The sequence below is a fragment of the Mytilus edulis genome, chromosome 1, assembly GCF_963676685.1.
Source record: "Mytilus edulis chromosome 1, xbMytEdul2.2, whole genome shotgun sequence".
Lineage (NCBI taxonomy): Eukaryota > Metazoa > Mollusca > Bivalvia > Mytilida > Mytilidae > Mytilus > Mytilus edulis.
In genome coordinates, this window is record NC_092344.1 from 12,006,829 (window position 1) to 12,031,138 (window position 24,310).

At 31.7% G+C, this 24,310-nt stretch overlaps 2 protein-coding genes across 2 annotated transcripts; both read left to right on the forward strand.

Annotated features, from left to right (window-relative positions):
- Window positions 1-317: 317 nt before the first annotated feature.
- Window positions 318-5,720, forward strand: LOC139524169 (uncharacterized). Its single transcript, XM_071318792.1, has 3 exons — window positions 318-452; window positions 2,562-5,333; window positions 5,617-5,720. Exon 2 carries the CDS (start codon window positions 2,610-2,612, stop codon window positions 5,253-5,255), a length of 2,646 nt encoding a protein of 881 aa, XP_071174893.1. The 5' UTR covers window positions 318-452; window positions 2,562-2,609; the 3' UTR covers window positions 5,256-5,333; window positions 5,617-5,720.
- Window positions 5,721-8,297: 2,577 nt separating this feature from the next.
- On the forward strand, window positions 8,298-18,332 carry LOC139524177 (methylglutaconyl-CoA hydratase, mitochondrial-like). Its single transcript, XM_071318805.1, has 9 exons — window positions 8,298-8,475; window positions 10,006-10,073; window positions 10,756-10,843; window positions 12,492-12,671; window positions 13,395-13,451; window positions 14,312-14,499; window positions 15,072-15,122; window positions 16,174-16,221; window positions 17,852-18,332. The coding sequence occupies exons 1-9, from the start codon at window positions 8,322-8,324 to the stop codon at window positions 17,927-17,929; spliced, it is 912 nt and encodes a 303-aa protein (XP_071174906.1). The 5' UTR covers window positions 8,298-8,321; the 3' UTR covers window positions 17,930-18,332.
- The last annotated feature ends 5,978 nt before the right edge of the window (window positions 18,333-24,310 follow it).

The following is a 24,310-nucleotide window of genomic DNA, read 5'->3' on the forward strand; positions in this document are numbered from 1 at the left end:
TCTGTACTTTTCTTTTTGATTCATGAAATGATTTGTTTACATTATAATAAAAAAAAACAGTACTAAGGTACTGACAAATTGTCTGTTTACGTGATATTCTACTTATGAATGATAAAATAATGAAATACTCATTCGTTGGACTAATTTAACAGGCCCTTTTATTTTCAATTTCTCTTTAGGTGGCGTAGACATAGTATATCCATGGTACGTCTATTTCGTGGTCTATTTAGATAGTGCTTGGAACAAGCCTATTATTGTTATCACCTGATCATGCAAATATTACCTGACATAACACAAAGCCCTTTGTGGCCTCTTTTAATATATTTAAACTTTAAAAGGGCTTTGCTTACAAGGAAGAAATTTAAGTTAGAAATAGGATTGGCTGTGTGTTTCATGCCGATAAATGCATGGCGGTTTGGGACGTCTTCCAAAATACTAGGAAAACGAAGAAGGTATGTATATAAACTCATCATAGATACCAGGATTGAAATATTGTATTTGCATTAGACGCGAGTTTCGTCTACAATAGATTCACTAGTGATGCTCAAATAAAAAAACGTTAAAAAGACCAAATACTGTATGATTATATGGCAGGTTGATTGAAATTTAATGTTTAAAGCAATTCTCAACACATACTTCTTTATTATTCTAAAATATTGTAGTTAATCTGAACATTGATGCTAATTCTTATTGAATGTGGATTTTAACAGATTGTTTTGTAATCGTCAATGAGGCAACAACCAAATGACGAAAACAACTAAACGATATCCAGAAGGATATAAACAGCCTTCATTTTTATTAATAGAATTGCTATCAAAAAATTATAAAGAATGAATAGCTTTTCCAAGATGTAACTAACTTAATTTATCGACAAACAATATTAAAGGTACAGATAGTCATGGTTCATGTGGGTTTTTTTTAAATGTCAATGCTATCGGATAGAATATCTCTTGTGTTTTAACATTTTGTTACAATCCATAGTAAACCTATACACGTGTTCTGTTTAACTGTTTCCTATGGCAAAAGAAATATGTGTTTTAAAATATTCGGAACAAATACACGTAGATTTTAAGTTAAACCTGTTTCTGTAGAGTTGATTTCTGATTTACACACTAAAGATAATACCTATCATTTCCAAGTAATGGTTTTAACATAATATAAGCCAAAATTTAAAAGGAATAACATATCTTCGATTTTGAGACATTCGGGATTTAAAAATGATGTTTTTTTTTTGCTAAATTAAAAAAAAGGTCGAAACGTTTTTGAACATAATAACTAGTGAAGATTGTACAGATGTTCTTTGTTTATTCGTCCTGAAATCTACTTCAAAAATGTTTCCAGGAAAAAAATAACCAAAATAAATCGCTGTGGTCAAAATAAGCACATTAAAAACTAATTGCCTTAGAGGCCAAGTTTTTTTATCTGTTCATAATCAAATACAAAATTAACATTTTTGCTAGCGTCTTTGTTTATATGTTTGTTTGAATTTTCAAATCAGATGCCCGCCATTTTTTCAGTATTACGGAACTGCAAACAACAGTCGCTCATGTGGGAGGTCTGGCTAGATAAAAAACGAGGTCTTATCCACCATATTGTACAGGGAATATATATTCGCTTAGTATTGACAAATGCTTACATGTGTCCTCAATGCAAAGTCAGCTTAAATGGATACTAGTAATTAGTGTAGTTAAGATTACAAAGAAGGAGAAACCAAGCTGTTGATAATGTATTTTGTCATAGAACTAGTTGTAAAACTGATTTATCTTTTCAAAATGTTTTGCAACAAATGCCCCATTTTTGCAAACTGATTATTGATTCAAATCGTTCATTGATTACTTGTTCCTCGTAAAATGTAAAAATATTCAAAGAATAAATAATCAGAATCAAAGATTGAGTTCGGCATCTGTTTGTTTAATCCTATGACAGAGATTTTTTTTTCATTGGAGAAATTATTTTATTATTGGCTAATTCAAATGTAAGCTTGCCTCCTTGTGATCAAATCTTTTATCCGATCTTTTCGAAATAAAAAATTACAGAACATTTACTATTTATGCCAAGTTTGTTTCACATTTGGTTGGTTGTTTTAGAGACGATTAAGTAACTATTAATATGTATATAAATCGATTAAAAGTGGCCAAAAGAATTCGGCATTCCTAAATTTAGAATTACTGCTTTTCTACGCATATAGAATAAAGAAAAAAGAAAAACAAATGTTATTCTCCTGAACATTTGTTCAGTGTGACTTGGTATAGAATAATACACATCAAAAATTCTTGAATGTATCTGCATCGCTCACCAAGTATAATGTTTTAGAACATTAAAATACCAGCAAAACTACCTAACACAAAACATGATACATATTATATGAATTATCAAGTGAAACTGGACTAGAAATGAACAAACAAAATACAAAAAATATTTCACAAAGACATTCCTTACATAAATAAGATCAGACTACGTTAAACTCTCGTGGGTTATTGATAATTGTTATCATATTATTTATGAATTAGAGTAAACAAAAATATACATTACATTTGCATTATGCTTTATGTATATTTTAGATAAATGCAAAATAATTAAAAAGTATAACTTGATGATAAAACGGTACAATGGCAGATGAAGAGATATATAATCGTGTCGACAGCAGTTTCAGTAAAGAAACTATACTACACAAAGCTATCAAAGATACTCGACCAGATTTACTTCACTGCTGGTTCGCCTCACAGAATTGGGATGATGTTAATACCGGTAATAGATGGAACCAGACTCCCCTTCATTATGCTGCAATAAAAACAAATACATATGTCCTTGAAGTACTCCTACAGGTACCTAGAGTTGATGTCACGACGCAAGATTTAAACGGATACAATGTTTTACACAGTTTAATTTACAACATTGTTGCTATTGACGATTGGAAAAGAACCATTCAAGTCCTACTTAGTTTAGGAATTGATATCAATCAACAAACTAAGCATGGATATTCCATACTGCACTTAGCAAGCAGAAATACTATCCCTCCACGTGTCCTACGGTTTATACTCGAGTCGTGCGCTGGGTTGAATGTAGCCATGATAAACAAAGATGGGGAAAATTTCCTTCATTCTTTTGTACAAAGTATAAACAAAACAAGCCCTGTGTCGGAAGAATTCAAAGATAGATTTGCACTTCTTGACGACATTGTTAGAGGAAAAATAGCATGCTGTGCTCAAAAGAATTTGATAACATTGTTGAAACAAAGAGATTTAAATGGTACAACCCCTTTTCTTCTGATAATAAACCATTTCGATAGATATCGAAACGTAAATGCCATCAAGGTTTTGAGGAAAATGGCTGAGACAGGAGGATGCTCAACGATAGCAGACAATCTAGGAAATCATCCAATTCATTATGCTATAGCCTGCTTGCGCAAAACATCTATTAAGATACTGCAAATGCTAATTGAAACCGGAGCCGATGCTAATGCTAAGAATATTTATGAGCAATCGACTGCCCATTTAGTGAGAGTTGATAGCAAAGATTTAACCTTTGAAAGAATCAAATCAATTGTTAATGTAATGAAAACAACAGACATCGAATTTAACGCAGCTGATAATTGGGGTTGTTTTCCGTTAATGTATATAAGTGCATTTTACGATTCCGATTGTCTCCCCTTTCTGAATGATATAACTTCAACATCGACCGTAATAAATGCAGTAGACAACAGTGGGTCGTCTGCATTGCATTATGCTGCCTACCACGATTCTGGCACTTTTGTCAATTTGTTGATTCAAAATGGCGCAAGAAATGACATCAAAGACAAACTAGGAGAGTCACCTATCGAAATAGCTAAACGTCATCTAAGAATAAGTTCAGAAGAAGCTCTTCTTGAAAGCTCAGCATCAGAAGAGTTAAACGATAGAGACCAACAATTCTTTGAAAATTTTAAGTCATTGCAAACATCCAAAAAAATAGAAATGAACATGGACCAATTTGTTGAAGACCTTCTTGATCACAAATATAGAAATGCAGGAGAAGAAGAGGAACAAATTAATTCCGCTATCTGCTTTTTTGTTGAATTACTATGCAAACAAGTCTCAAAATACGACTCCAGGTTTGAAATGACAGTTTTTCAGTCAGGTAGTTCAAAAGAAAAAACAAAAGTAAATGCTCCAGATGAATTTGATTTTGTCCTTTGTTTAGATAAAATCAGCGAATTTTGTGACATCGAAGAAAGAAAAAGTCCCGAAGAGAGAAAAATTCCTAAAGAAAGAAAAAGTCGCAAAGAAAGAAATACTCCCAATGAAAAAATGAACAATAATGTATTGAAGCTGAAACTTATGGAAGGCCATCAAGACGTATTGGAGTTTTTTGATGAACATGGAATTTTGATTTCACCGCCAATATTCATGTACCTCCACAAATATTTGAATCAAGCCTTACATGATCCCAGTGTATGGAAGAATGATGAACTCCGTAATCTATGTTACGTTTTTGAAATGCCATTCTTGCAAAAAGACATGAAAACGACAGTTTTTATGATTCGTCTTCTATGGTTTGGTTGTAAACATAAACAACTCAGGATAAAGATAGACATGGTTCCTGCCATCCGAAAAACTGCTTGGTGGTCAATTGACCCTTATTCTTTACCAATGATGACTAAAAAAATCTATGATGCTGGTTGTCTGCTTTTACTTGACACAACTTCCGATGAGCAATCGTTCACCTCCGAATATCTCAAAGAATTCATAGTGGATACAATTGATCGAATAAGACCAGTTCAAACCAATTTACGCGTCTCTACGGCGCCAGCAGAAGTTTGCCTAATGGAAACTTTCCCTCAAATAGTACGCGATAGTTACGCGCTTGCGAAACTTTTTGTTGACATCTGCAATGTAACTGACATAAGTAGCTATATGCTGAAAAACTGCACATTTCATGTATTACAAGAACTTCGATGGAATCCTAATATGCCAGATGACATTTCTAAATTACCATCACTTATGGAGCTTACAGTGCAGATATTCATGAAGCTTTTAGCCTACAACAAAACATATTTTTTGCCTAGATTTTTCCTACCTGAAGTCAACATTTTTCCTCAAGACCAAGACATTCAAGATAAACAGCATGAGAAATGGGAAATTAAATTCATTCTTAAAATCTTAGGACAGAATGTGTCATTAGATAGTGATGAAAGTGATGATTATGATGATTATCATAATGATGATGCTTCTGATAATGATGATTATCATGATGATGACTCTTCTGATGATGATTAGCGAAAACTATCGTCAACTTAAATTGTGATTAGAAAATTATTTTGTCAGTATGAAATTTACATTTCAAATTTAATTAAGGTGGTACCCAACACTACAGGGAGATAACTCTGTAAAGTCAGCTAAACATTTTAATAACGTTGTGTTGTTAAAGGAATATTAAGCTTCTCAATGATCAAAATTGGTGTTTGTCAAATTGCTATACTAGTATAACCAGTGTAATTTTTCTGGCAAAACGGTTGGTTCAAAAAATTTCAAATTTTTATATTTTTGTTAAAGTGTCAAAGTAAATACTTTGACAAAATTTTATGAAAATCAAACGAGCCAAATTAATTTTAGTGAAAGTGTTGGGTACCACCTTAAGTAGTTTTATCAAATGGGATGAAGCATCCTTATTTTCAACAAGAATATCTTTTTTAATCCACTTACTGGAAAACTAATTAATATAATAGATGTGGATATTTTTAACTTGTCATTAACAAAATGTAAGTCGGCGTGGGTTTTGGACATTAGAGTCAATTAATTATATTTTCAATCGTCTTTGGGTATTTACAATGTGTGCTCGTGTTCTTATGGTTTAGAACGGTTGCTGTAAAATCATAAGAAAACAAAAATGATCTGCTTATCCCTTCGGAGAACCTGAGACGACCCCTGGTTTTATTGTGGTTTTTGTTGCTCAATTTTTAGCTTGTCACAACTGAAGTGTTTTGTGGACTGATGTTTGTCTTTTCGTTTATTGCTGTTGATTTATTTTTGTCAAGCAATTGCCGTTTTTTTTACTTTATGTTTTTAATTATCCCATTAGGTGTATTCCTTCTCTTTTCATTTGCACTATAGGTCACTACATATCTGCTTTTATTAGTACAAAGAGCAAAAGACTGAAAGTTGCAAACTCAACTAAAAGAAGACCTGTTGTCCACTAAATATAACTTTAAATTTTCTTTGATTTTCTCAATGACATTGATTTTCTTGCTTAAGACGGTACGGCGAAAGTGAGAAAAGCAATCGAAGTGAGATGAACAATGATTATCTGTTTAGCGCTTCTTTTTTTTTTTACCTATAACGACGTTATTAATTTCATTGACAACAGGTACGTGCACCCTTAGTTTCTAGCGAAAATTTTTCATATCACTCCACTGTGTTGAGAAAGGAAATTGTCAGTTAGTAAGATCAAAGGAAAATTTCGTAAATTAGCGATAAATATATATATATTACTCAATTGTTTTCCATGGGTACTTCTAGAATCGGGAGAGCTGGGTATCGCCCTGATATAAACTTATACTGAAGTTTAGTATAAAAAAATATGTTCCACTCGTAAATTCTATGATACTTTCTTTTATAATACTAGGATACAAGTACATTACAAACCATATAATACATGATGCTGACAGGTCGATAGTTTCAATTAAAAAACTTCTTTTGAAGATCGTACTGATAAATGCACTTCTACACATACATAGTACTGTAAATAGATATAAGAAGATGTGGTATGTTTGTCAATGAGACAAATCTGCATCCAAGACCCAATTTGTAAAAGAAAAAAAATTAGAGGTAATAGTATGGATTTCAAAACGGAGCCTTGGCTTAGACCGAACAGCAAGTTATAAAGGGCCCCAAAATGAATAGCGTAAAACCATTCAAACGGGAAAACCAACGGTATAATCTATCTAAAAAACGAGAAACGATAAACACTTATGAACAACATCAATAAACGATAACAAACACAGAGGGTTTAAACGTTTTAATATGAACCAACCTTCACTCTTACCTGAAACACTAGTGCTACATCACAACATAGAAAGACGCCCTATATCAATTAAAAAGGCTTAACTGAATCAAAAGTCATATTAACACAAGTGAACAAACACTAAACGAATAACTGTGATCTGTGACACAATGTAAACACTATATCAATAAAATAAAGATTGGTTGTAAATAGTCGTAAGTACTCGGTGTTTTAGCTGCTCATGTTTACTTTCTTTGTGATCACGTGTAGGCACTGCACTTAACTAGACGAATATGGAAAACTATGAAAAGAGGCTTATTTGAATTAAATCAAGACAGATTATAATGCGATACAGTCCCACATGAAAGTCAGGACTAAGTCAGATATGATTGCTGACTTCTCGTAGATATGAAAAAAATAACAACAAAGAAAACAGAAAATGGCTAGAACAAGGCAGAAATCATGAATGAATACTTCACCAACAAACTTGTCGGATGGAACTTTTACAATTGTTGTTCCATTTTTAGGGTTATGGTTTTAACAGATACTGAATACAAAAAAAAAAAAATTCATTTACTAATAATCTATTTAATTCATGGTAACATGAGATAACAAAAAAAGAAAACAAGACTTCAAAAGTTACAGACCACCTTCTGTATTTCCCTTTATCAGATACGCTCCATGTTGAAACCAGCTTAGTTTCATTATCATATATAAACGAACAAAATGTTTCTTATAAGTCATGTCAGTACCAAAGTACTAACTACTTAGCTGATATACCCTTGTGTCGGGACTAATAGCCAAACTGCAGCGGTATCAAATCATAAAGTAGGAATCGAGTGCGCCTTTCATAACTGCAGGAACGTTTTGGGCATCCTTTGCAGTTGTTTTATGATCCCACCCCAATCTCAACCAACGATCACCAACGCTTTTAAAGTACACGGCCCGTTTTCCAGCTCTAATAAAAAACAGTATTTTGCTCAATTTTGAAGTTAGTATAGTTAAACTATTTTATATGACAGTTCTTGTCCATTCGTTTTTGAAGTGTTTTGTTATTTGATTTTGCCATGTGATTATGGACTTTCCGATTAGATTTCAGTCCTCTAAGTTCAGTATTTTTGTGATTTTACTTTTTATTTGGGTCTATTTCTTTCATAAAAAAAGTCTTCTCTTTATAATATGGCCAAATCTATAAATCTAAATCTAAGCTCCCAATATTAATCCATCTTCATCTTTTATTTCAACAAAAATTCGAGAATTCGAACACGGACTGAAACTCAAATTCTAACTTAACATCGAACAACGACTGTTTGCAATACTAGGGGGAGTAACTCAAAAGAAAAATGGCAACTTCCGTTTTATGTCGAGTCCAAAGTTTAAGGAAAGATTTATTCCTTTCGGTGTCAAGATGCTCGGTTTTGTTGAAAAACACTTATTTGGTTAAATCAAATGAGACTGATGAATGCAGTCTTGAATTTTTGGAGGGTGACAATGAAGGTAAACGAAATGAAAGCGAATCGTCGCTAACACCCCCCTTTTTTTGGTTATTTTCTTTAAAGGGTTATTTCAGACATAAGACCTTTAATGTATATAGCCTTGATCATCCCAACACAATATTACATAGGAAGCAGGATGCATGTGACACTTGATTACTATTTTACATATGTTAATATAAAAAAAGAAGATGTGGTATGATTGCCAATGACTGAAGGAGACAACTCTCCACAAAAGACCAAATGACACAGAAATTAACTATAGGTCACCATGCAGCCTTCAACAATGAGCAAATCCTATACTGCATAGTCAGCTTTAAAGGCATTAAAATGATAATGTTAAACCATTTAGCATGTTCAAACAAGAAAACTAACAGCCTAGCTAATTTCATGAATTTATGTACAAAAAATGAATGAAACACAAATATGTAATACATAAACAAACAAACAACAACCACTGAATTACAGGCTCCTGACTTGAAATGACTTGTGACAGTGACATACATACAAAATGTGGCAGGGTTTAAAATGTTAGCAGGGTCCCAACCCTCCCCTAATCTAGGACAGTGGTGTATAAACAGCACAACATCAGAACGAACTAAAAAAATCATAAGTAAGTCATGTAATAGTAGAAAGGGGTCCAATAATTATGATGTTTATCTTGGAATATAAAGACAGGGCTCTAACCAATTGAGCCAAAGAAGATCTTCCCTAACTCTACTAGTTCATTGAAGTTAGACTACCTTTATATCTCCAGGTCTACAACAATTTTTTAATAATTTGTGTTAGACGCATTACTTCAACATGTTCAAGGTGTAACAGCAAAAATTGAATATAGCCTTTCTAGATGCATAACTATTTGGACTAGCATAACTCAACAGGCGTGGATCCTGAACTTAAAGCAGTTTTTTGTTTGTTTGAGAAGTATAAATTATTGAATATCATTTGAGGTGACTTATAAGTCCATTGAGCTGGGTGTATTCATTTTCATACTTGTCATATGTTATTTGTTTTATAATCTGTACATGTTTACACATGTCACTAGCTAGCTGTCATAAATAATTTACTTACTTATAATATCTACAGAGAAGTTTGTGTTTGTAAAAAAACAAGTTGTGTTTGTAAGAAAAATTCATTATGACCATGTAAAAATACTTTTACCATTATCATTATATTGATATTAATCATGCTTTTTCATAAAGCTGATAAAAATTATGTGTCAATGAGCTATTCAAGCTGCATGTTGTGCAAGCTTTGTCTAATTATATATAAATTATTCACGAAAAAACACTTTCTATGAAAAGAAATATAAGAAGTCTTTGAGATATAAATTGAGATAATATGTCATCTGAGAAGATAGTTTTCATAATATGCTTTTAGAAAACAAAAAGACAAAATGGTGTCATCAAACTTGTTTATGTTGTTATCTTGATATGTGCATATGAGTGTAAAATGAAAATGTCATAATTCCTCTTTAAAATCTTAATATAAGAATTATGTCTCCTTATATGAATCAAATGTTTTTATATTACAGGTATTGCTGTGATCTCAATGAACAGACCAAAAGCAAAGAATTCTTTAGGAAAAGTATTTCTGAGTCAGGTAGGTTTGTAATTATAATTTACATGCATTGTAATGTAGAAAATTCAAACTTTTTATTGTCTTAGGATATTTTGTATATGATTGTTTTATATAATAATTCAGTAATCCCATATTTTCAATCATGTTTTTTTACTATATATGTGGAGTCCAGTTCAGAATAAATGTTCTACATTCTTTTTCTTGGTGTCAATTTTTATTTAATCTTGAATTAAGGTAAGTTTGTATGATAGCAATTTAATATTATTGTAGTAAATTCCTATAGGTACATGATTTTTCTATTTTAAAACTGTTCCAAAATTTCTTAAACTTTTTTAATTTTAAATTGATTTTAGAATGCTTCAGAAATTGTTTTTGGTTCTTTGTAGAACTTGAAAATGATTTATTCACAGTAAGACAAGAGTCAAGACATTTTGAACCCTGACATGAAAAAGACATTTTGAACCCTGACATGAAATGTTGATACTTGCCATGTGTGGAAACTAGAATATGTTCTTTAGACATTGTCATGGTAAATGTGCTTTCTTGTTTCATTGTACTTTAGGCAGACTCATTGACATATACTTTCTTTATATACATGATATATATGTTATATTTTGAAATTTATCTTTCAAAGATACATGAACCTTTTCAAATTTAAATTTGACAAATCTTTATTTCTTATGTATTCTTGTTTTTTTTTCAGTTTCAAGGCTGTATTAACAATGTAAAGTTTGAGAAAAACATAAGAGTACTGATTATTAGAAGTATGGTACCTGGTGTATTCTGTGCAGGTAAGTACAAAATAGTTCTTAAAGTAAATGAAACGAGTGGCTGGTGAAAAATAATGTGTATCCAATTCTTGAACCAATGCATGTATATATCATAAACTTAGTCTTCTGTGCACAATTTTACCTCGTTTTTTTCGTTAAGATATTGTATAATCGTCAATTTCATTTCTCTCTGTCTGTTATGATTTAACAAATATGGCAGTTCATTAATTGCCGTGTTTTGAAGCCGAAGTTTACCGATTGTCACCTTATAGTAAATAATCAACAAAAAGCATGGATATTGAGCATGTGTTTAACATATACAATCAGATAATTGTTTATCATGTTTATTTTATTGACAGATTTATGCGTATTGCAATCACCGGATTTTTACGAGATGACTCACTCTAAGGTCACTTGCATATATACAGAAAATATGGCGGCGAATTTCTTCCTTGAAGCAAGCAATTAAAAATAAAGTAAACTTCTTCTGAAAGTGGACAAATTAAAGAGTTTTCCTCGGAAAAAACCTATCCATTTAGTTATAAAAAACATATGCATAATTTTTTTTTGATTTGAGGTTATTTATGACTTCAATATGGTTCAATGTTGAGAAAAGAGTTCATATACAAAATAAACACAGATCACTGTTAATGAGATATTCATATATATGACAGTCTATTGAAATCAATTCACCACAACAGTCTATATATATCTTATTCAGTGATATTTCATGAAATAGTCAAAGATTAACATGATTCAACACATATATTCAAGTTATAAATAAGATGTATTTGTAGAACCATACTTATTCATGTATGTCAGATGTGTTTTTTGTAAAATTATTTTTTTATAAATTAGGCTGCTAGTTTTCTTGTTTGAATTGTTTTACATTTTCATGTTGTAGCCTTTTAAAGTGAACTATAAGGTATAGGGTTTTGTCATAGTTGAAAGCTGCAAAGTTGCCTAAAATTTCTTACATTTAAACTGGTGAATAGTTGTCTTATTGGCAATCATACCACATCTTATTTTTCAATTGTCAAGAAAATCGCATAAAATGTGTGTGGTGCACTAATCTTGTATCTTAAATATCAATGATGTCATTTGGAAAAAGAAAGGTTAGAAACACCAAAGGGAATATCAAACTCATCAGTACAAAATAAACTGACAATGCCATGGCAAAAAAAAAAACAACCAAAAGAAAAGCCGCAAAATCATGAACATAAAAACTAAAGACAGATCAACACAAATGTAATATTTAAAATTAGAGTTATCTACCTTTGTCCATATTTGTAGTTGAACAAACTGCATGACAAAGGGAAGATATCTTTAATTCATACATAGTGCATGTCATGCATGTATTACATTCCAATGCTTTATACAATGTAATACTTAATTTTTAGTTCACAATGCAAATTAATGCAATCTTTTCCTTTCAGTGCACTGATTATATTTGTTCATTCGTAGTGAATTGTATTTTGTATATCAAATTGTAAACTTTTAGAATTTTAAAATCACAATCAACCAGCTCATTCCTTAACAGTTACAGCCATGGTAAAGACATTTAGTATGTGATCTATTTATTTAAACCTAATTATAGTTAAGGAAACAAAGTATACCAGGAAAAGTATACTAAACTGAAAAAATAATCATTAAAGTAAAACAATTTTAGGTGCTGACTTAAAAGAGCGGGCTAAGATGACCAATGAAGAAGTAGGACCATTTGTAGCTGGACTACGACAGAGTGTGACAGATTTATCTAATATACCAATGCCAACCATAGCTGCTATAGATGGTTATGCTCTCGGAGGAGGGTTAGAAATGTCTTTGGCATGTGACATGAGAACTGCATGTAATGTTTAATTATTTAATGCTAACTTTTTAACATTTTGGTTATTTTTGTCTTTAAGAAATTAAATACATTTTACCCCTTCATTTTCTGTTGCTCAAAATATGACTCCTTCATAATCTATAATTATACCCCTGCTCTGTTAATACAATACATGACACATTTCCATTCAGTGGCATCACATTGCTGAATGTTTAGTTTCTGTTCTCTAACTTTAGTTTGACTTAACCAAATGTTATGAAACATATACACAATACTCATTTCTAAAAAACACAGATCATGTGTGAATTTTGGTGGCGTCACTTTAAATGTTCTAGAGTAATGCCCCTTTATAAATGGAAAAATTGCTGAATGTTTTGTTTCTGTCCTCTAACTTAAGTTTGCCTCATCCAAATGTTATGAAACTTATACACAATACTTATTACCTCAAAACTCAAATCAAGTACATATTTGGGTAGTGTCCTTTTACCGGTGTTTAGTTATGTTCTTTTATAACTTTAGATGATATGCAAGCAGGGGCATCAGGTGTGTCTTATGGGCACATTCCCAATTTATTTATTCCTGTTTGTCAAAAAAAAATTAAAAAAAATTATGTGCATAGTATCAATAAAGTTTTCAGCAAGTGGTATGAAAAGTGAACAACAAATGACTGGTAAAATTTACAATAGATGAAACTATGATGATAGCTTATTGTAAAAATCTACTACACTTTTTATTATATTTCAGCAAGTAATGCCAAAATGGGTCTTGTAGAAACAAAGAGAGGAATCATACCAGGGGGTGGTAGGTATACGTTTGTGTTAATTTTGAAACTACTTTTTTTTTTAACTTTATTATTTTTCCATTATGAATTATATGATGGGCAAATGGCTGAATAATTGTTGTTTGCTTAGCTGTAACATATTTCCTGTTGTATATTTACTGCTCTGCATTAGACGACTTAGACTAATTTTTTACATATTTATTAACCAGTTAAACTGACTTTATATCTTTAATTTGCACATGGTTTAGGATTCTAAACTAATGTCATTCAATCAATCCAATGATGTATATAGGATCATCAGAAAGTATAAAATAACATCTATCATCTACCACTAAGCGTTAACATGTAGTTTTTCTTAACTGAAGAAAATATGTTCATACTGATTTGAAGGATGGAGGAAAATTTCTAGTGTTTCATTTAGCTTTTTAAAAAGGTATTTTTAATATTTTCATCAAAAAGCAATTAAGATGACATGTGAATTCAAATAAAAAGTGCAGATTTTTACTCAAATAATTTTTAGTGAAAGCTAAAAATCAATATCGAAGATTATTTAAGGGGAGACAATCAATTCTCTGTTATAAAAGATAATGAACAGTTGACATTTTCCAGTTTACTAAATGTACGTAACTAGAAGCCATATTTCATTTATATAAAAAAAAAAAAATGTGGAATAATATTTACAATAGTAAAATACTTTTTAGCTAATTGGCATGCATATCCTTTTCAATTATTCAACTTGAATGAAAAATTGTGAAGAAATGATTTGATATAATAATGTACAAGAATGGATAAATATGCTGTTTTTGTGATCTAGTCTGATTGGCTGTCTCCCAGCATTGACAGTGCTTTATTTAATTTATATAATTTATTCACATTCCAGGAGGAACTCAGAGATTAACCAGAGTTGTTGGGCCTGCACTTGCTAAAGAATTGATATTTACTGCCAGAATGTTTGATGGTCATGAAGCTGCTAAACTAGGAGTAGTTAACCACTCTGTAGATCAAAATGATGCTGGGGATGCTGCTTACCAAAGAGCTGTAGAATTAGCTCTAGAAATTACACCAAATGTAAGACCTGCTTTTTGGAAATAATTATTTTTTTCTGATTATTTTCCATGACATACACCCTAACCTTAATGTTGCTTAATTTACTTATACTGAAATGTTGTTTCAAATATTTCACGCTGATATGTCTTAATTTTCATATATTCTGTGTACAAATTTAGTGAAAAAATGTTGTTTGCTAGGATAAATCTGATCATGTTGAATTGTATATGATTAAGATAGGAGAAAAAAGTAAAATCATAAAAATACTGAACTACGAGCAATATTCAAAAAGGAAAGTCCCTTATCAAATGGCAAAAGTAAAAGCTGAAACACTTCAAACGAATGGACAAGAACTGTCATATTCCTGACTTGGTTCCGGCATTTACAGAGAAGTAAACTTTGTTGATACAAGATGGACAAAGAGAAGACGAGCAGAACAATCAATTTAAAAATGTTTGAAGTCATTCATGAATACTTGCCTTTTCTTCAATATACTCAATTATTCAGATATTAAGCTTGTTCATAGTAAAATGTTCACAAGGAATATTTTTACAATAGTAATTTTTGTATTATAGTTTTTATTATAAATTCAGGGCCCTGTAGCACTGAGAATGGCGAAGATGGCTATAAGCAAAGGTTCTGAGGTAAGTGTTAATAAGAATTATGTTCCATAAGACCCTAAAACTCCCCCTCAATTTGAGATTTAATGGCCAATATCATTATGCATTATAGTTTTAATAATGACTTGATAGGAAATAGTATTTTTTGTTTATATACCAGAATTCTTTTTATGACCTCTTAATTAACATACATCTTAGTTTTCCACCAAATTCAATGGAAGCATGCACAAAAATTGGTTATAAACAAGAATATACATTCCATATAAATCATATTTATGACCTTATTTGGTTATAACTGGCTACTCTGTAAGAATTTTCCGCAAGAAATTGCCTTTTTCAAGTACTTTATTTTGAAGCACTTCATTTTGAAAAAAATAAAGAACTTGCTATTTGGTGCCATGAAGGGCCCTTAACAATCTGGATCTTTATCTTTAATTCTACCTCTTTATTAAATGGTTTTACTCTCTACATCAATTTTGTTCTGATTTGGTGATTTCTCTTTTAAGTTCCATCAATTTTGAAATAAATAATTGTTCTTGCTGGTTTAATGGATAGTTATTTTTTCACTTACAATGGCCATTCAAGCTAGAGTAAGTTAATTTATCTATAGTTAATTTTATATCAGAAATTCTGTTTTCTTTTTGTTACCAGTATATATATATATATATGGATGGCTAATTGTTTTTAGCTTGCCTGACCAAATTGGCCAATTCCTTAAAGTTATTGCTGTTGAAAAACAATATTTACCCTGGCAAAAAGAGCAAACATTGTCTTTCAAGGTAAAACAAATCCGTTAAGGAGTTGACTGAAGATTTCAGCCATGCTGACTTATTTATTGACCCTATGAGGCTATCAGAAACAAATTGATTGAGTTTTATCATTTTTATGCAAAATTACAGGTGAGCTATCCAGGCTCATTAAAGCCTCTAATTTTGATTTTAATTTCAATTCCTTGTTACTATTCTGCATAGTTTTAGTGTATCTAATGCTGATCAGGATGATCTTTCCAGATCTTCAAATATATTTTGATTGAAGAAGTACTGTTTATTGTATTTTTCTTCGCGTGTAATTTCAGGTGGATCTCACAAGTGGTATGGGATTTGAAGAATGTGGTTATGCTCAGGTAATTATCAAATTTACCAGTAAGGAATGTGTTTCCATACATAAACTGTTTAATAGATGTTATTGTAACATAAATTTTCAATATTTATGAATTTTTTTAATGAATGTATTTGTAAAATCTTGAAACATTTAGGTTTTATAGTATTTTCTGGTCCACTTTATAGCAATTTAATTTCATTGTTTTCAAAAACATGTGATGCAGTTTTATGTATTTGTGTAACAGTCATTGGTCTGGGCGAAAGTCACAAAAAATAAGTTGGTTTCAAGTATTTCAAAGTAAAAAAGACATAAATGCAAGTTCTTCAAAATCTCTTAGTGTTTAAATTTTCCCTATAAAACAATAATATACAATTATTGACTTTTGATGACGTTGATACTATCAGATTATTACATGGCATTTTTCATATCGCATGTATTATCAGCCCTAGGTTCAATATCAGCCCAAGAGCCGCATTGATAAATCATATTATTCCACTGCATGTTGATTTTCATTTGATTGGCTGAAACTTTCACACGTGACATCGAACAAAACTTTATATTCACCTCTAAGTATAATATACCCCTCTGAAATGTTGGGAGTAAATCGTGCGAAGTTACACGCATTTATGTACATAACGCCTTGAACTTCTTATTTTCTAAATAGCTTTTAGCAAATATCATTATTGTGTTCATTTATTTTAGATGTTAAAACAAAAAGACTAATTAAATGATCAATGTCTTTACTGTTTATCAATATGTATGTCATGTTGAGTAATAAAAACAAGCAGATAAGAAAAAATGCCGGTATGCAAACTAATATTTGAAGTTCAGATAGTATACAAAGCTTTCACAGTGGAATAAAACATTCATTTCCCTTGGCCTCACAAGATTTGAAGATTTGTTAACCCTCGTGAAATATGAATATTCTTGGGTGAATAAATCTTCATATCTCCCTCAGGCACGGGAAATAAATGTATAGTATCAACTGAAATCAAAAGTCGATAATTGTTTTATTTTATGACTTTTTATCATTAACCAATTTTCTAGTATTTTTTCAGATACGCACTACATTTAAAACTGATCCTTGTTTTTTTAACTTAATATATCAACTGCTTTTGCCAGTTTTCTTAAGTTGAATGTTTAATCAAACTTACTCAAACATAATACACCAAAAACAAAAAGAGGAGAAAGATTACACTGCAAAAAGAAGAAAAAGAAAAAAAAAATGTGAATTAACATGACGTAAAAAACCAACATCATTGAGGTTGCCTTGGAACATCTATATTTAGGTACAAGGACGTTGTTCCAAATCTTATATTAACCACTCCTGATTTAAGCAGTGGTGAATATAATGAAAATTTATTTATCAAAGCTATTATATTAGCCAATGAGAACACAGAAAATTTTATAGTCATATAATAACATGTTATTGTTTGAGCGATTTTCTGTTTGCCTCAACTATTACTGATATTTACAATAGGAGTAACCTAGTGAAAAATGAGCATATAGAATCTTAAAGAGAATATGGTCCAATATACATGACTATATTTCAAATGGTATTTTTAGAGGCAAAGACATAGATTTCATAAAAAGGAAAATGGGGCAATTAGTTTTTAAGTAACAGCTTAAACATTTTATTTCTTCTTTTGCAGGTAATACCAACAAAAGATAGAATTGAAGGGATGAAGTCCTTCATTGAGAAAAGAGCACCAGTGTTCAAAGGGGAATAGAGTCTTTTGAATTTATACTAGATAAATTCTCAGGAAAAATCTACAAATAGTTAGAAGGTCAACTTGAAAGCATTTGCATGTTAATGATTGTGGAGTGCGTATTACAGGTTTTGAAAATGATATTAGATTTTGACAATAAGATTGCACTGTTCAGAATAAAATATTTGTTTTTCAAAAATTATAATGCAGTGCATTGTATGTCTTTTAAATTTCATATCGTAGATTAATGAAAATGGTTGAATGATATTATCAGGCTTTTTCATTAAAAAGTACTATCATGTTTAATAGTGACCCAACGAAAGTTTTCAGTAGTTGGAGAAAATGTGTAATTTGAAGAGTATGTATGAGTGTATTATTATATTATAATGATTGTCTGTGATAAAAGAATAAAAATATTTTTTTAGCTATGTTTTCCTTATAATTATAAAAAGACATCTTAATGGTGTTTGCGCCACATTTGCTTAAAAAGTAAATTCACAAAAATACTCAACTCTGTGGAAAATTCAAAAAGCACAGCCCCTAATCAAAAAACAAAATCTAAAGCTGAAACACATCAAATGAATAGATAAAGACTGTCATATTCCTGACTTGGTTGAGGCAATTTCTTATGTAGAAACCTGTAGATTAAACCTGGTTTTATAGCAAGTTAAACCTCTCACTTGTATGACAGTCATTTAAAAGTCATCTGAAACAAATGAAAGAAATCCAAAAAGAACAGCACATAAATTTTAAACTTGAAGAAACTAGGAGGTTATCTCCAAGGACACTTTCAATAGATTTTCTTGAACAAACCAGAGCCATTCTTCATATTTATCTTAATTTAAGTTGACTTGAATATGCCAGTAAAGGAAATTTTCTAATAATTTAAACCACATTTGTTATTTTTCATAAAATCTTTCGATAGATTATATAAGGGCTATTCCAGAAAAAAATGTATGGGGGGGGGGGGGGGGGGGGGGGGGTTGGAAGGCACATTGTATTAATAATACATGGGTGATGGGTATCAGAGCAACTTTTCACACTATAATGCACTATAATTCTCAATTACAATTGTCTGGGTGGCGGGTGCTGACAAAAACTGCCTTCCAACCCCCCCCCCCCCAACACACCCCCCCTACATTTTTTTCTGGAATAGCCCTAATGAAAATTGAAATTTACCACATGTAAATATACTATTTTTAAAACTTGGTCATGAAAACGAAGAAGGGAACAACACTATACATATCAATTTCTAACCATTGGTAAATTGAGGGGATAATCTGACAATTATTTAGTTTTCCAAAATATTTACCAATTAACCCAAAATTGTATAAAAATAACAGTTTGCACTCTATCTTCAGGGTAGAGAGTTTTATTGATTGATTTGATCTGGTAGATTGAGAAGAGATCTACAAAAACAAGTCTCTTCATTTACTATTACAGGTCAATTATTCCATTGGAGGAAAAGTTAATATAGAAAAGTAGTCTCAATTCATTTAGGGAAACTAGAAAACATCAGATACTATTGTAAACAGCATGGTATTTATTTCTAACAAAATAATTTTAGCAAACTTTTTCTTTAAAATTGCATATTGAAAACAATGAATTATATGTTATCAGATTTGTTTATAATCTTCCATATACATGACGACACTTACTTTTAAATACCTTCATCCCTTTTCCCACATTGATGCTGAAGTTTTAAGGAAAGATTGCTTTCAGCATCAGATGTGTTCCAATTGTCGTAATAACAATGCCGTCCTCTTTTCCTCAAATAAGACCTACAGAATTAGACAACAGGACTGAACACTGGTTTAGAACTTCAAAAGACAGGTATAAAATGTCGATTAGGATCTGCTTACCATTCTGGAGCACATGAGATCACACCCGGTTTTTGTTGTGGCTCCTGTTGCTCAATCTTTGGTTTTCAATGTTGTGTTTTGTATGTATAATGTTGTTTACCTTTTGATTGTTAATTTTGCCATGGCATTGTCACATTTTGATTTATTAATTTGAATGTCCCTTTGGTATATTAAACCTCTTTATGTCAAGAGTGTCTGTATGCTTTTTAGCTCACCTGGCCCAAAGGGCCAAGTGAGCTTTTCTCATCACTTGGCGTCCGTCGTCGTCCGTCGTCGTCCTGCGTTAACTTTTACAAAAATCTTCTCCTCTGAAACTACTGGGCCAAATTTAACCAAACTTGGCCACAATCATCATTGGGGTATCTAGTTTAAAAAATGTGTCCGGTGACCCGGCCAACCAACCAAGATGGCCGCCATGGCTAAAAATAGAACATAGGGGTAAAATGCAGTTTTTGGCTTATAACTCAAAAACCAAAGCATTAAGAGCAAATCTGACATGGGGTAATATTGTTCAACAGGTCAAGATCTATCTGCCCTGAAATTTTCAGATGAATCGAACATTTCGTTGTTGGGTTGCTGCCCCTGAAATGGTAATTTTAAGGAAATTTTGCTCTTTTTGGTTATTATCTTGAATATTATTATAGATAGAGATAAACTGTAAACAGCAATAATGTTCAGCAAAGTAAGATCTACAAATAAGTCAACATGACCAAAATGGTCAGTTGACCACTTTAGGAGTTATTGCCCTTTATAGTCAATTTTTAACCATTTTTCGTAAATCTTAGTAATCTTTTAGAAAAATCTTCTCCTCTGAAACTACTGGGCCAAATTTAACCAAACTTGGCCATAATCATCATTGGGGTATGTAGTTTAAAAAATGTATCCGGTGCGCTGCCCAACCAACCAAGATGGCCGCCATGGCTAAAAGTAGAACATAGGGGTAAAATGCAGTTTTTGGCTTATAACTCAAAAACCAAAGCATTTAGAGCAAATCTGACAACGGGTAAAATTGTTCATCAGGTCAAGATCTATCTGCCCTGAAATTTTCAGATGAATCGGACATTCCGATGTTGGGTTGCTGCCCCTGAAATGGTAATTTTAAGGAAATTTTGCTCTTTTTGGTTATTATCTTGAATATTATTATAGATAGAGATAAACTGTAAACAGCAATAATGTTCAGCAAAGTAAGATCTACAAATAAGTCAACATGACCAAAATGGTCAGTTGACCACTTTAGGAGTTATTGCCCTTTATAGTCAATTTTTAACCATTTTTCGTAAATCTTAGTAATCTTTTAGAAAAATCTTCTCCTCTGAAACTACTGGGCCAAATTTAACCAAACTTGGCCATAATCATCATTGGGGTATGTAGTTAAAAAAATGTGTCCGGTAACTCGGCCAACAAACCAAGATGGCCGCCATGGCTAAAAATAGAACATGGGGGTAAAATGCAGTTTTTGGCTTATAACTCAAAAACCAAAGCATTAAGAGCAAATCTGACAGGAAGTAAAATTGTTGATCAGGTCACGATCTATCTGCCCTGGAATTTTCAGATGAATCGGATAATCGGTTGTTAGGTTGCTGCCCCTGAATTGGTAATTTTGAGGAAATTTTGCTGTTTTTTTGTTATTATCTTGAATATTATTATAGATAGAGATAAACTGTAAACAGCAATAATGTACAGCAAAGTAAGAACTAAAAATAAGTCAGTATGACCAAAATAGTCAATTGACCCCCTAAGGAGTTATTGCCCTTCATAGTCAATTTTTAACAATTTTCTTAAAATTTGAAGATTTTCAATAACATTTTCCACAGAAAGTACTGTTATAGATAGAGATAATTGTAAGCAGCAAGAATGTTTAGTAAAGTAAGATCTACAAACACATCACCATCACCAAAACACAATTTTGTCATGAATCCATCTGTGTCCATTGTTTAATATTCACATAGACCAAGGTGAGCGACACAGGCTCTTTAGAGCCTCTAGTTTGTATTTTATTTGTTTAAAACATTACATAGACGTACACAATGTTAATTCTAGTATCTATGATAATTTTATTTGGATCTTTAAATACAAGAAAAGTCGTCTGATCTTTAGCTTTACCGAGTTTTTCATTTTCCCAATGGTGACACTTTTCTCAGTGCCGATTCGAATGGCGGTTGATGCAATGTAGCAGGAGACGCTTATCTTGTCCTGCTCTTTTTTTGGATTTTGTCCAATTCCTTAATTTTGTCTGTAACCTCGATTGCCTCTTCTTTTTTAACATTGGAAAACTACTATCAGCCTTATTTTTCAAATGTTTGTGCTATTTTCACATTTCTTGATCGGTGGGAGAAAAACATTTCTCCTCACTAGTGAAATATCTGTTCTCGGCAAATGATTAGTCGAAATTTGATTATGACGTCAAAATGTTTTGTTTTCTTCTTCCAATAAGACGTACAGAATTAGACTGAACACTGGTTTAGTACTTTAAAAGACAGGAGCAGCACAACAGGTTTTACTTGTGGATCAGGATCTGTTTACCATTCTGGAGTACATGAGATCACACCCGGTTTTTGTTGTAGTACCTGTTGCTCAATCTTTGGTTTTCAATGTTGTGTTTTGTATAATATAGTTTGCCTTTTGATCGTTAATTGTATTTTTGCCATGGTATTGTCACATTTCGATTAACCAGTTTGAATGTCCGTTTTGGTACATTAAACCTATTTATGTAAAGAGTGTCTGTATGCTTTCTTTTGGGTTTAAAACATTACATAGCCGTACAAAATGTTAATCCTAGTATCTATGGTAAGTTTTTGTTTTATCTTTAAATACAAAAAAATTAGTCTGATCTGTAGTTTTATTGAGTTTTTTATATTCCCAATCATATGGTGACATTTGGACTCAGTGCGGATTCGAATGACGATTGATGCAATGGAGCAGGAGACATTTATCTTGTCCCGCTCTTTTTGGATTTCATTCAATTCCTTAAGTTTTTGTCTGTAACTACGATTGTCTCCTCTTTTTTAAACATTGGAAAACTACTATCAACCTTATTGCTACACCAAGGAAGTTGCTCCACTTGTTGGTTCTTTTTGGGGCTATCCGCATGGTCTGCAACAGTATAAAAGAGCTGTAACATTCCAGGAAGACATTCAAATGTGTCACTAGGGAATATAACTAACCGAATTAGAATATCTGTTTTGTGTTCTTTCCTGAGAAAGACGATTGGCGAAACACACAGAACATTATCTACATACCGCTACCTTTCTTTTGCATTTGATACCCACTTGTTTTTTTGGTTGGTCGTTTGTCATGTTTTTGTCAGTTCATTGTCAGTATGTTTTCGAATAAAAAGGTTTACTAACCCTCTGGTAGTTTTTATTTCTTGTTCATAAGTGGAAGAGATAATGGCTATGCACTGACAAATTAATGATAGACGAATAGGCAAACAATTCTACAAAACAGTACATGGAAAACTAAAGACAAATTCTGCTTAAACCGGGATGATCTCAAGTGTGCCAGTATGGCAATCATATCATGCACCACTAGTGGCACTTGTCCTGCTCCGATTATTTAGTTTGTAACAGAGTTTTAAATGTGCTTTTTTTTTTTTACAAAATATGATTTAACCCTTCTTAAAACAAGATATTTTCGTCCTCGTTACCATTCGTATTGTAAGAACAACTCTTTTAATCTCTTATAAGATGTATTCCATGTTGTGGCTACATTAGAATGTAATGTACATCTAAACATGTTAAATGTCTATGACAACAATAGATACAATATACCGTTAACCTTTCATCAAATCGATGAGTCTTGACCTTTTTCTTAAATTTCCTTTTTTATCAATATTGTTATGTTCTCATTTTCGAAGTTTAATGCCCGTATGTTATGGTAAATAAAGGCTCCAAATGTACATAGTTTCACCTTTATGAGTCTCATAAGGCAGTTTATATACCATACGATTAACGCACGTAAATGCTATTGAAGTTGGATTGATCTGATAACTAGTATTTTTTAGGACCATTTAGCCATTAGACTTATACAGAATTAAAGTATTTCTGCATTCCTAGCATAAAAGTATTTTGTTGAAAGAATTGTTACCGTATATGCAACTATTTATAATGCAATGTTTTTGGCATGGAAGTATCAAACTGACCATATTTCCATGGTTTGACTATTTCTAATAAAATTACATCCGGAATATAGATAATCGGACTCATTTATTTTGTTTTGTGTTCTCACATTCATTTACATGAACCGATATACCGTATAAAGATTTTAAATCAATATCAGCGACAATTTCCTGAAGAATACCAAAGCCTCCTTTTTTACAATTTCCAAAGGTTCTGGCTCTTGCTCGACAGACTATTAGTATTTTAAATTGTGGTTCCGTTTAGAGCAGTTAGAATTGCAGTATTTTGGTGCTTTTGGTTAAGATTTTCTTTTACTATAATCAACAGGAGTAACGTTGATAGTCCCTAAGAATATGAATTGGAACTTGAATTCGTCAAGATTGAAAAACTGCAACACGTGGAAGATTATTGTGACGACTAAA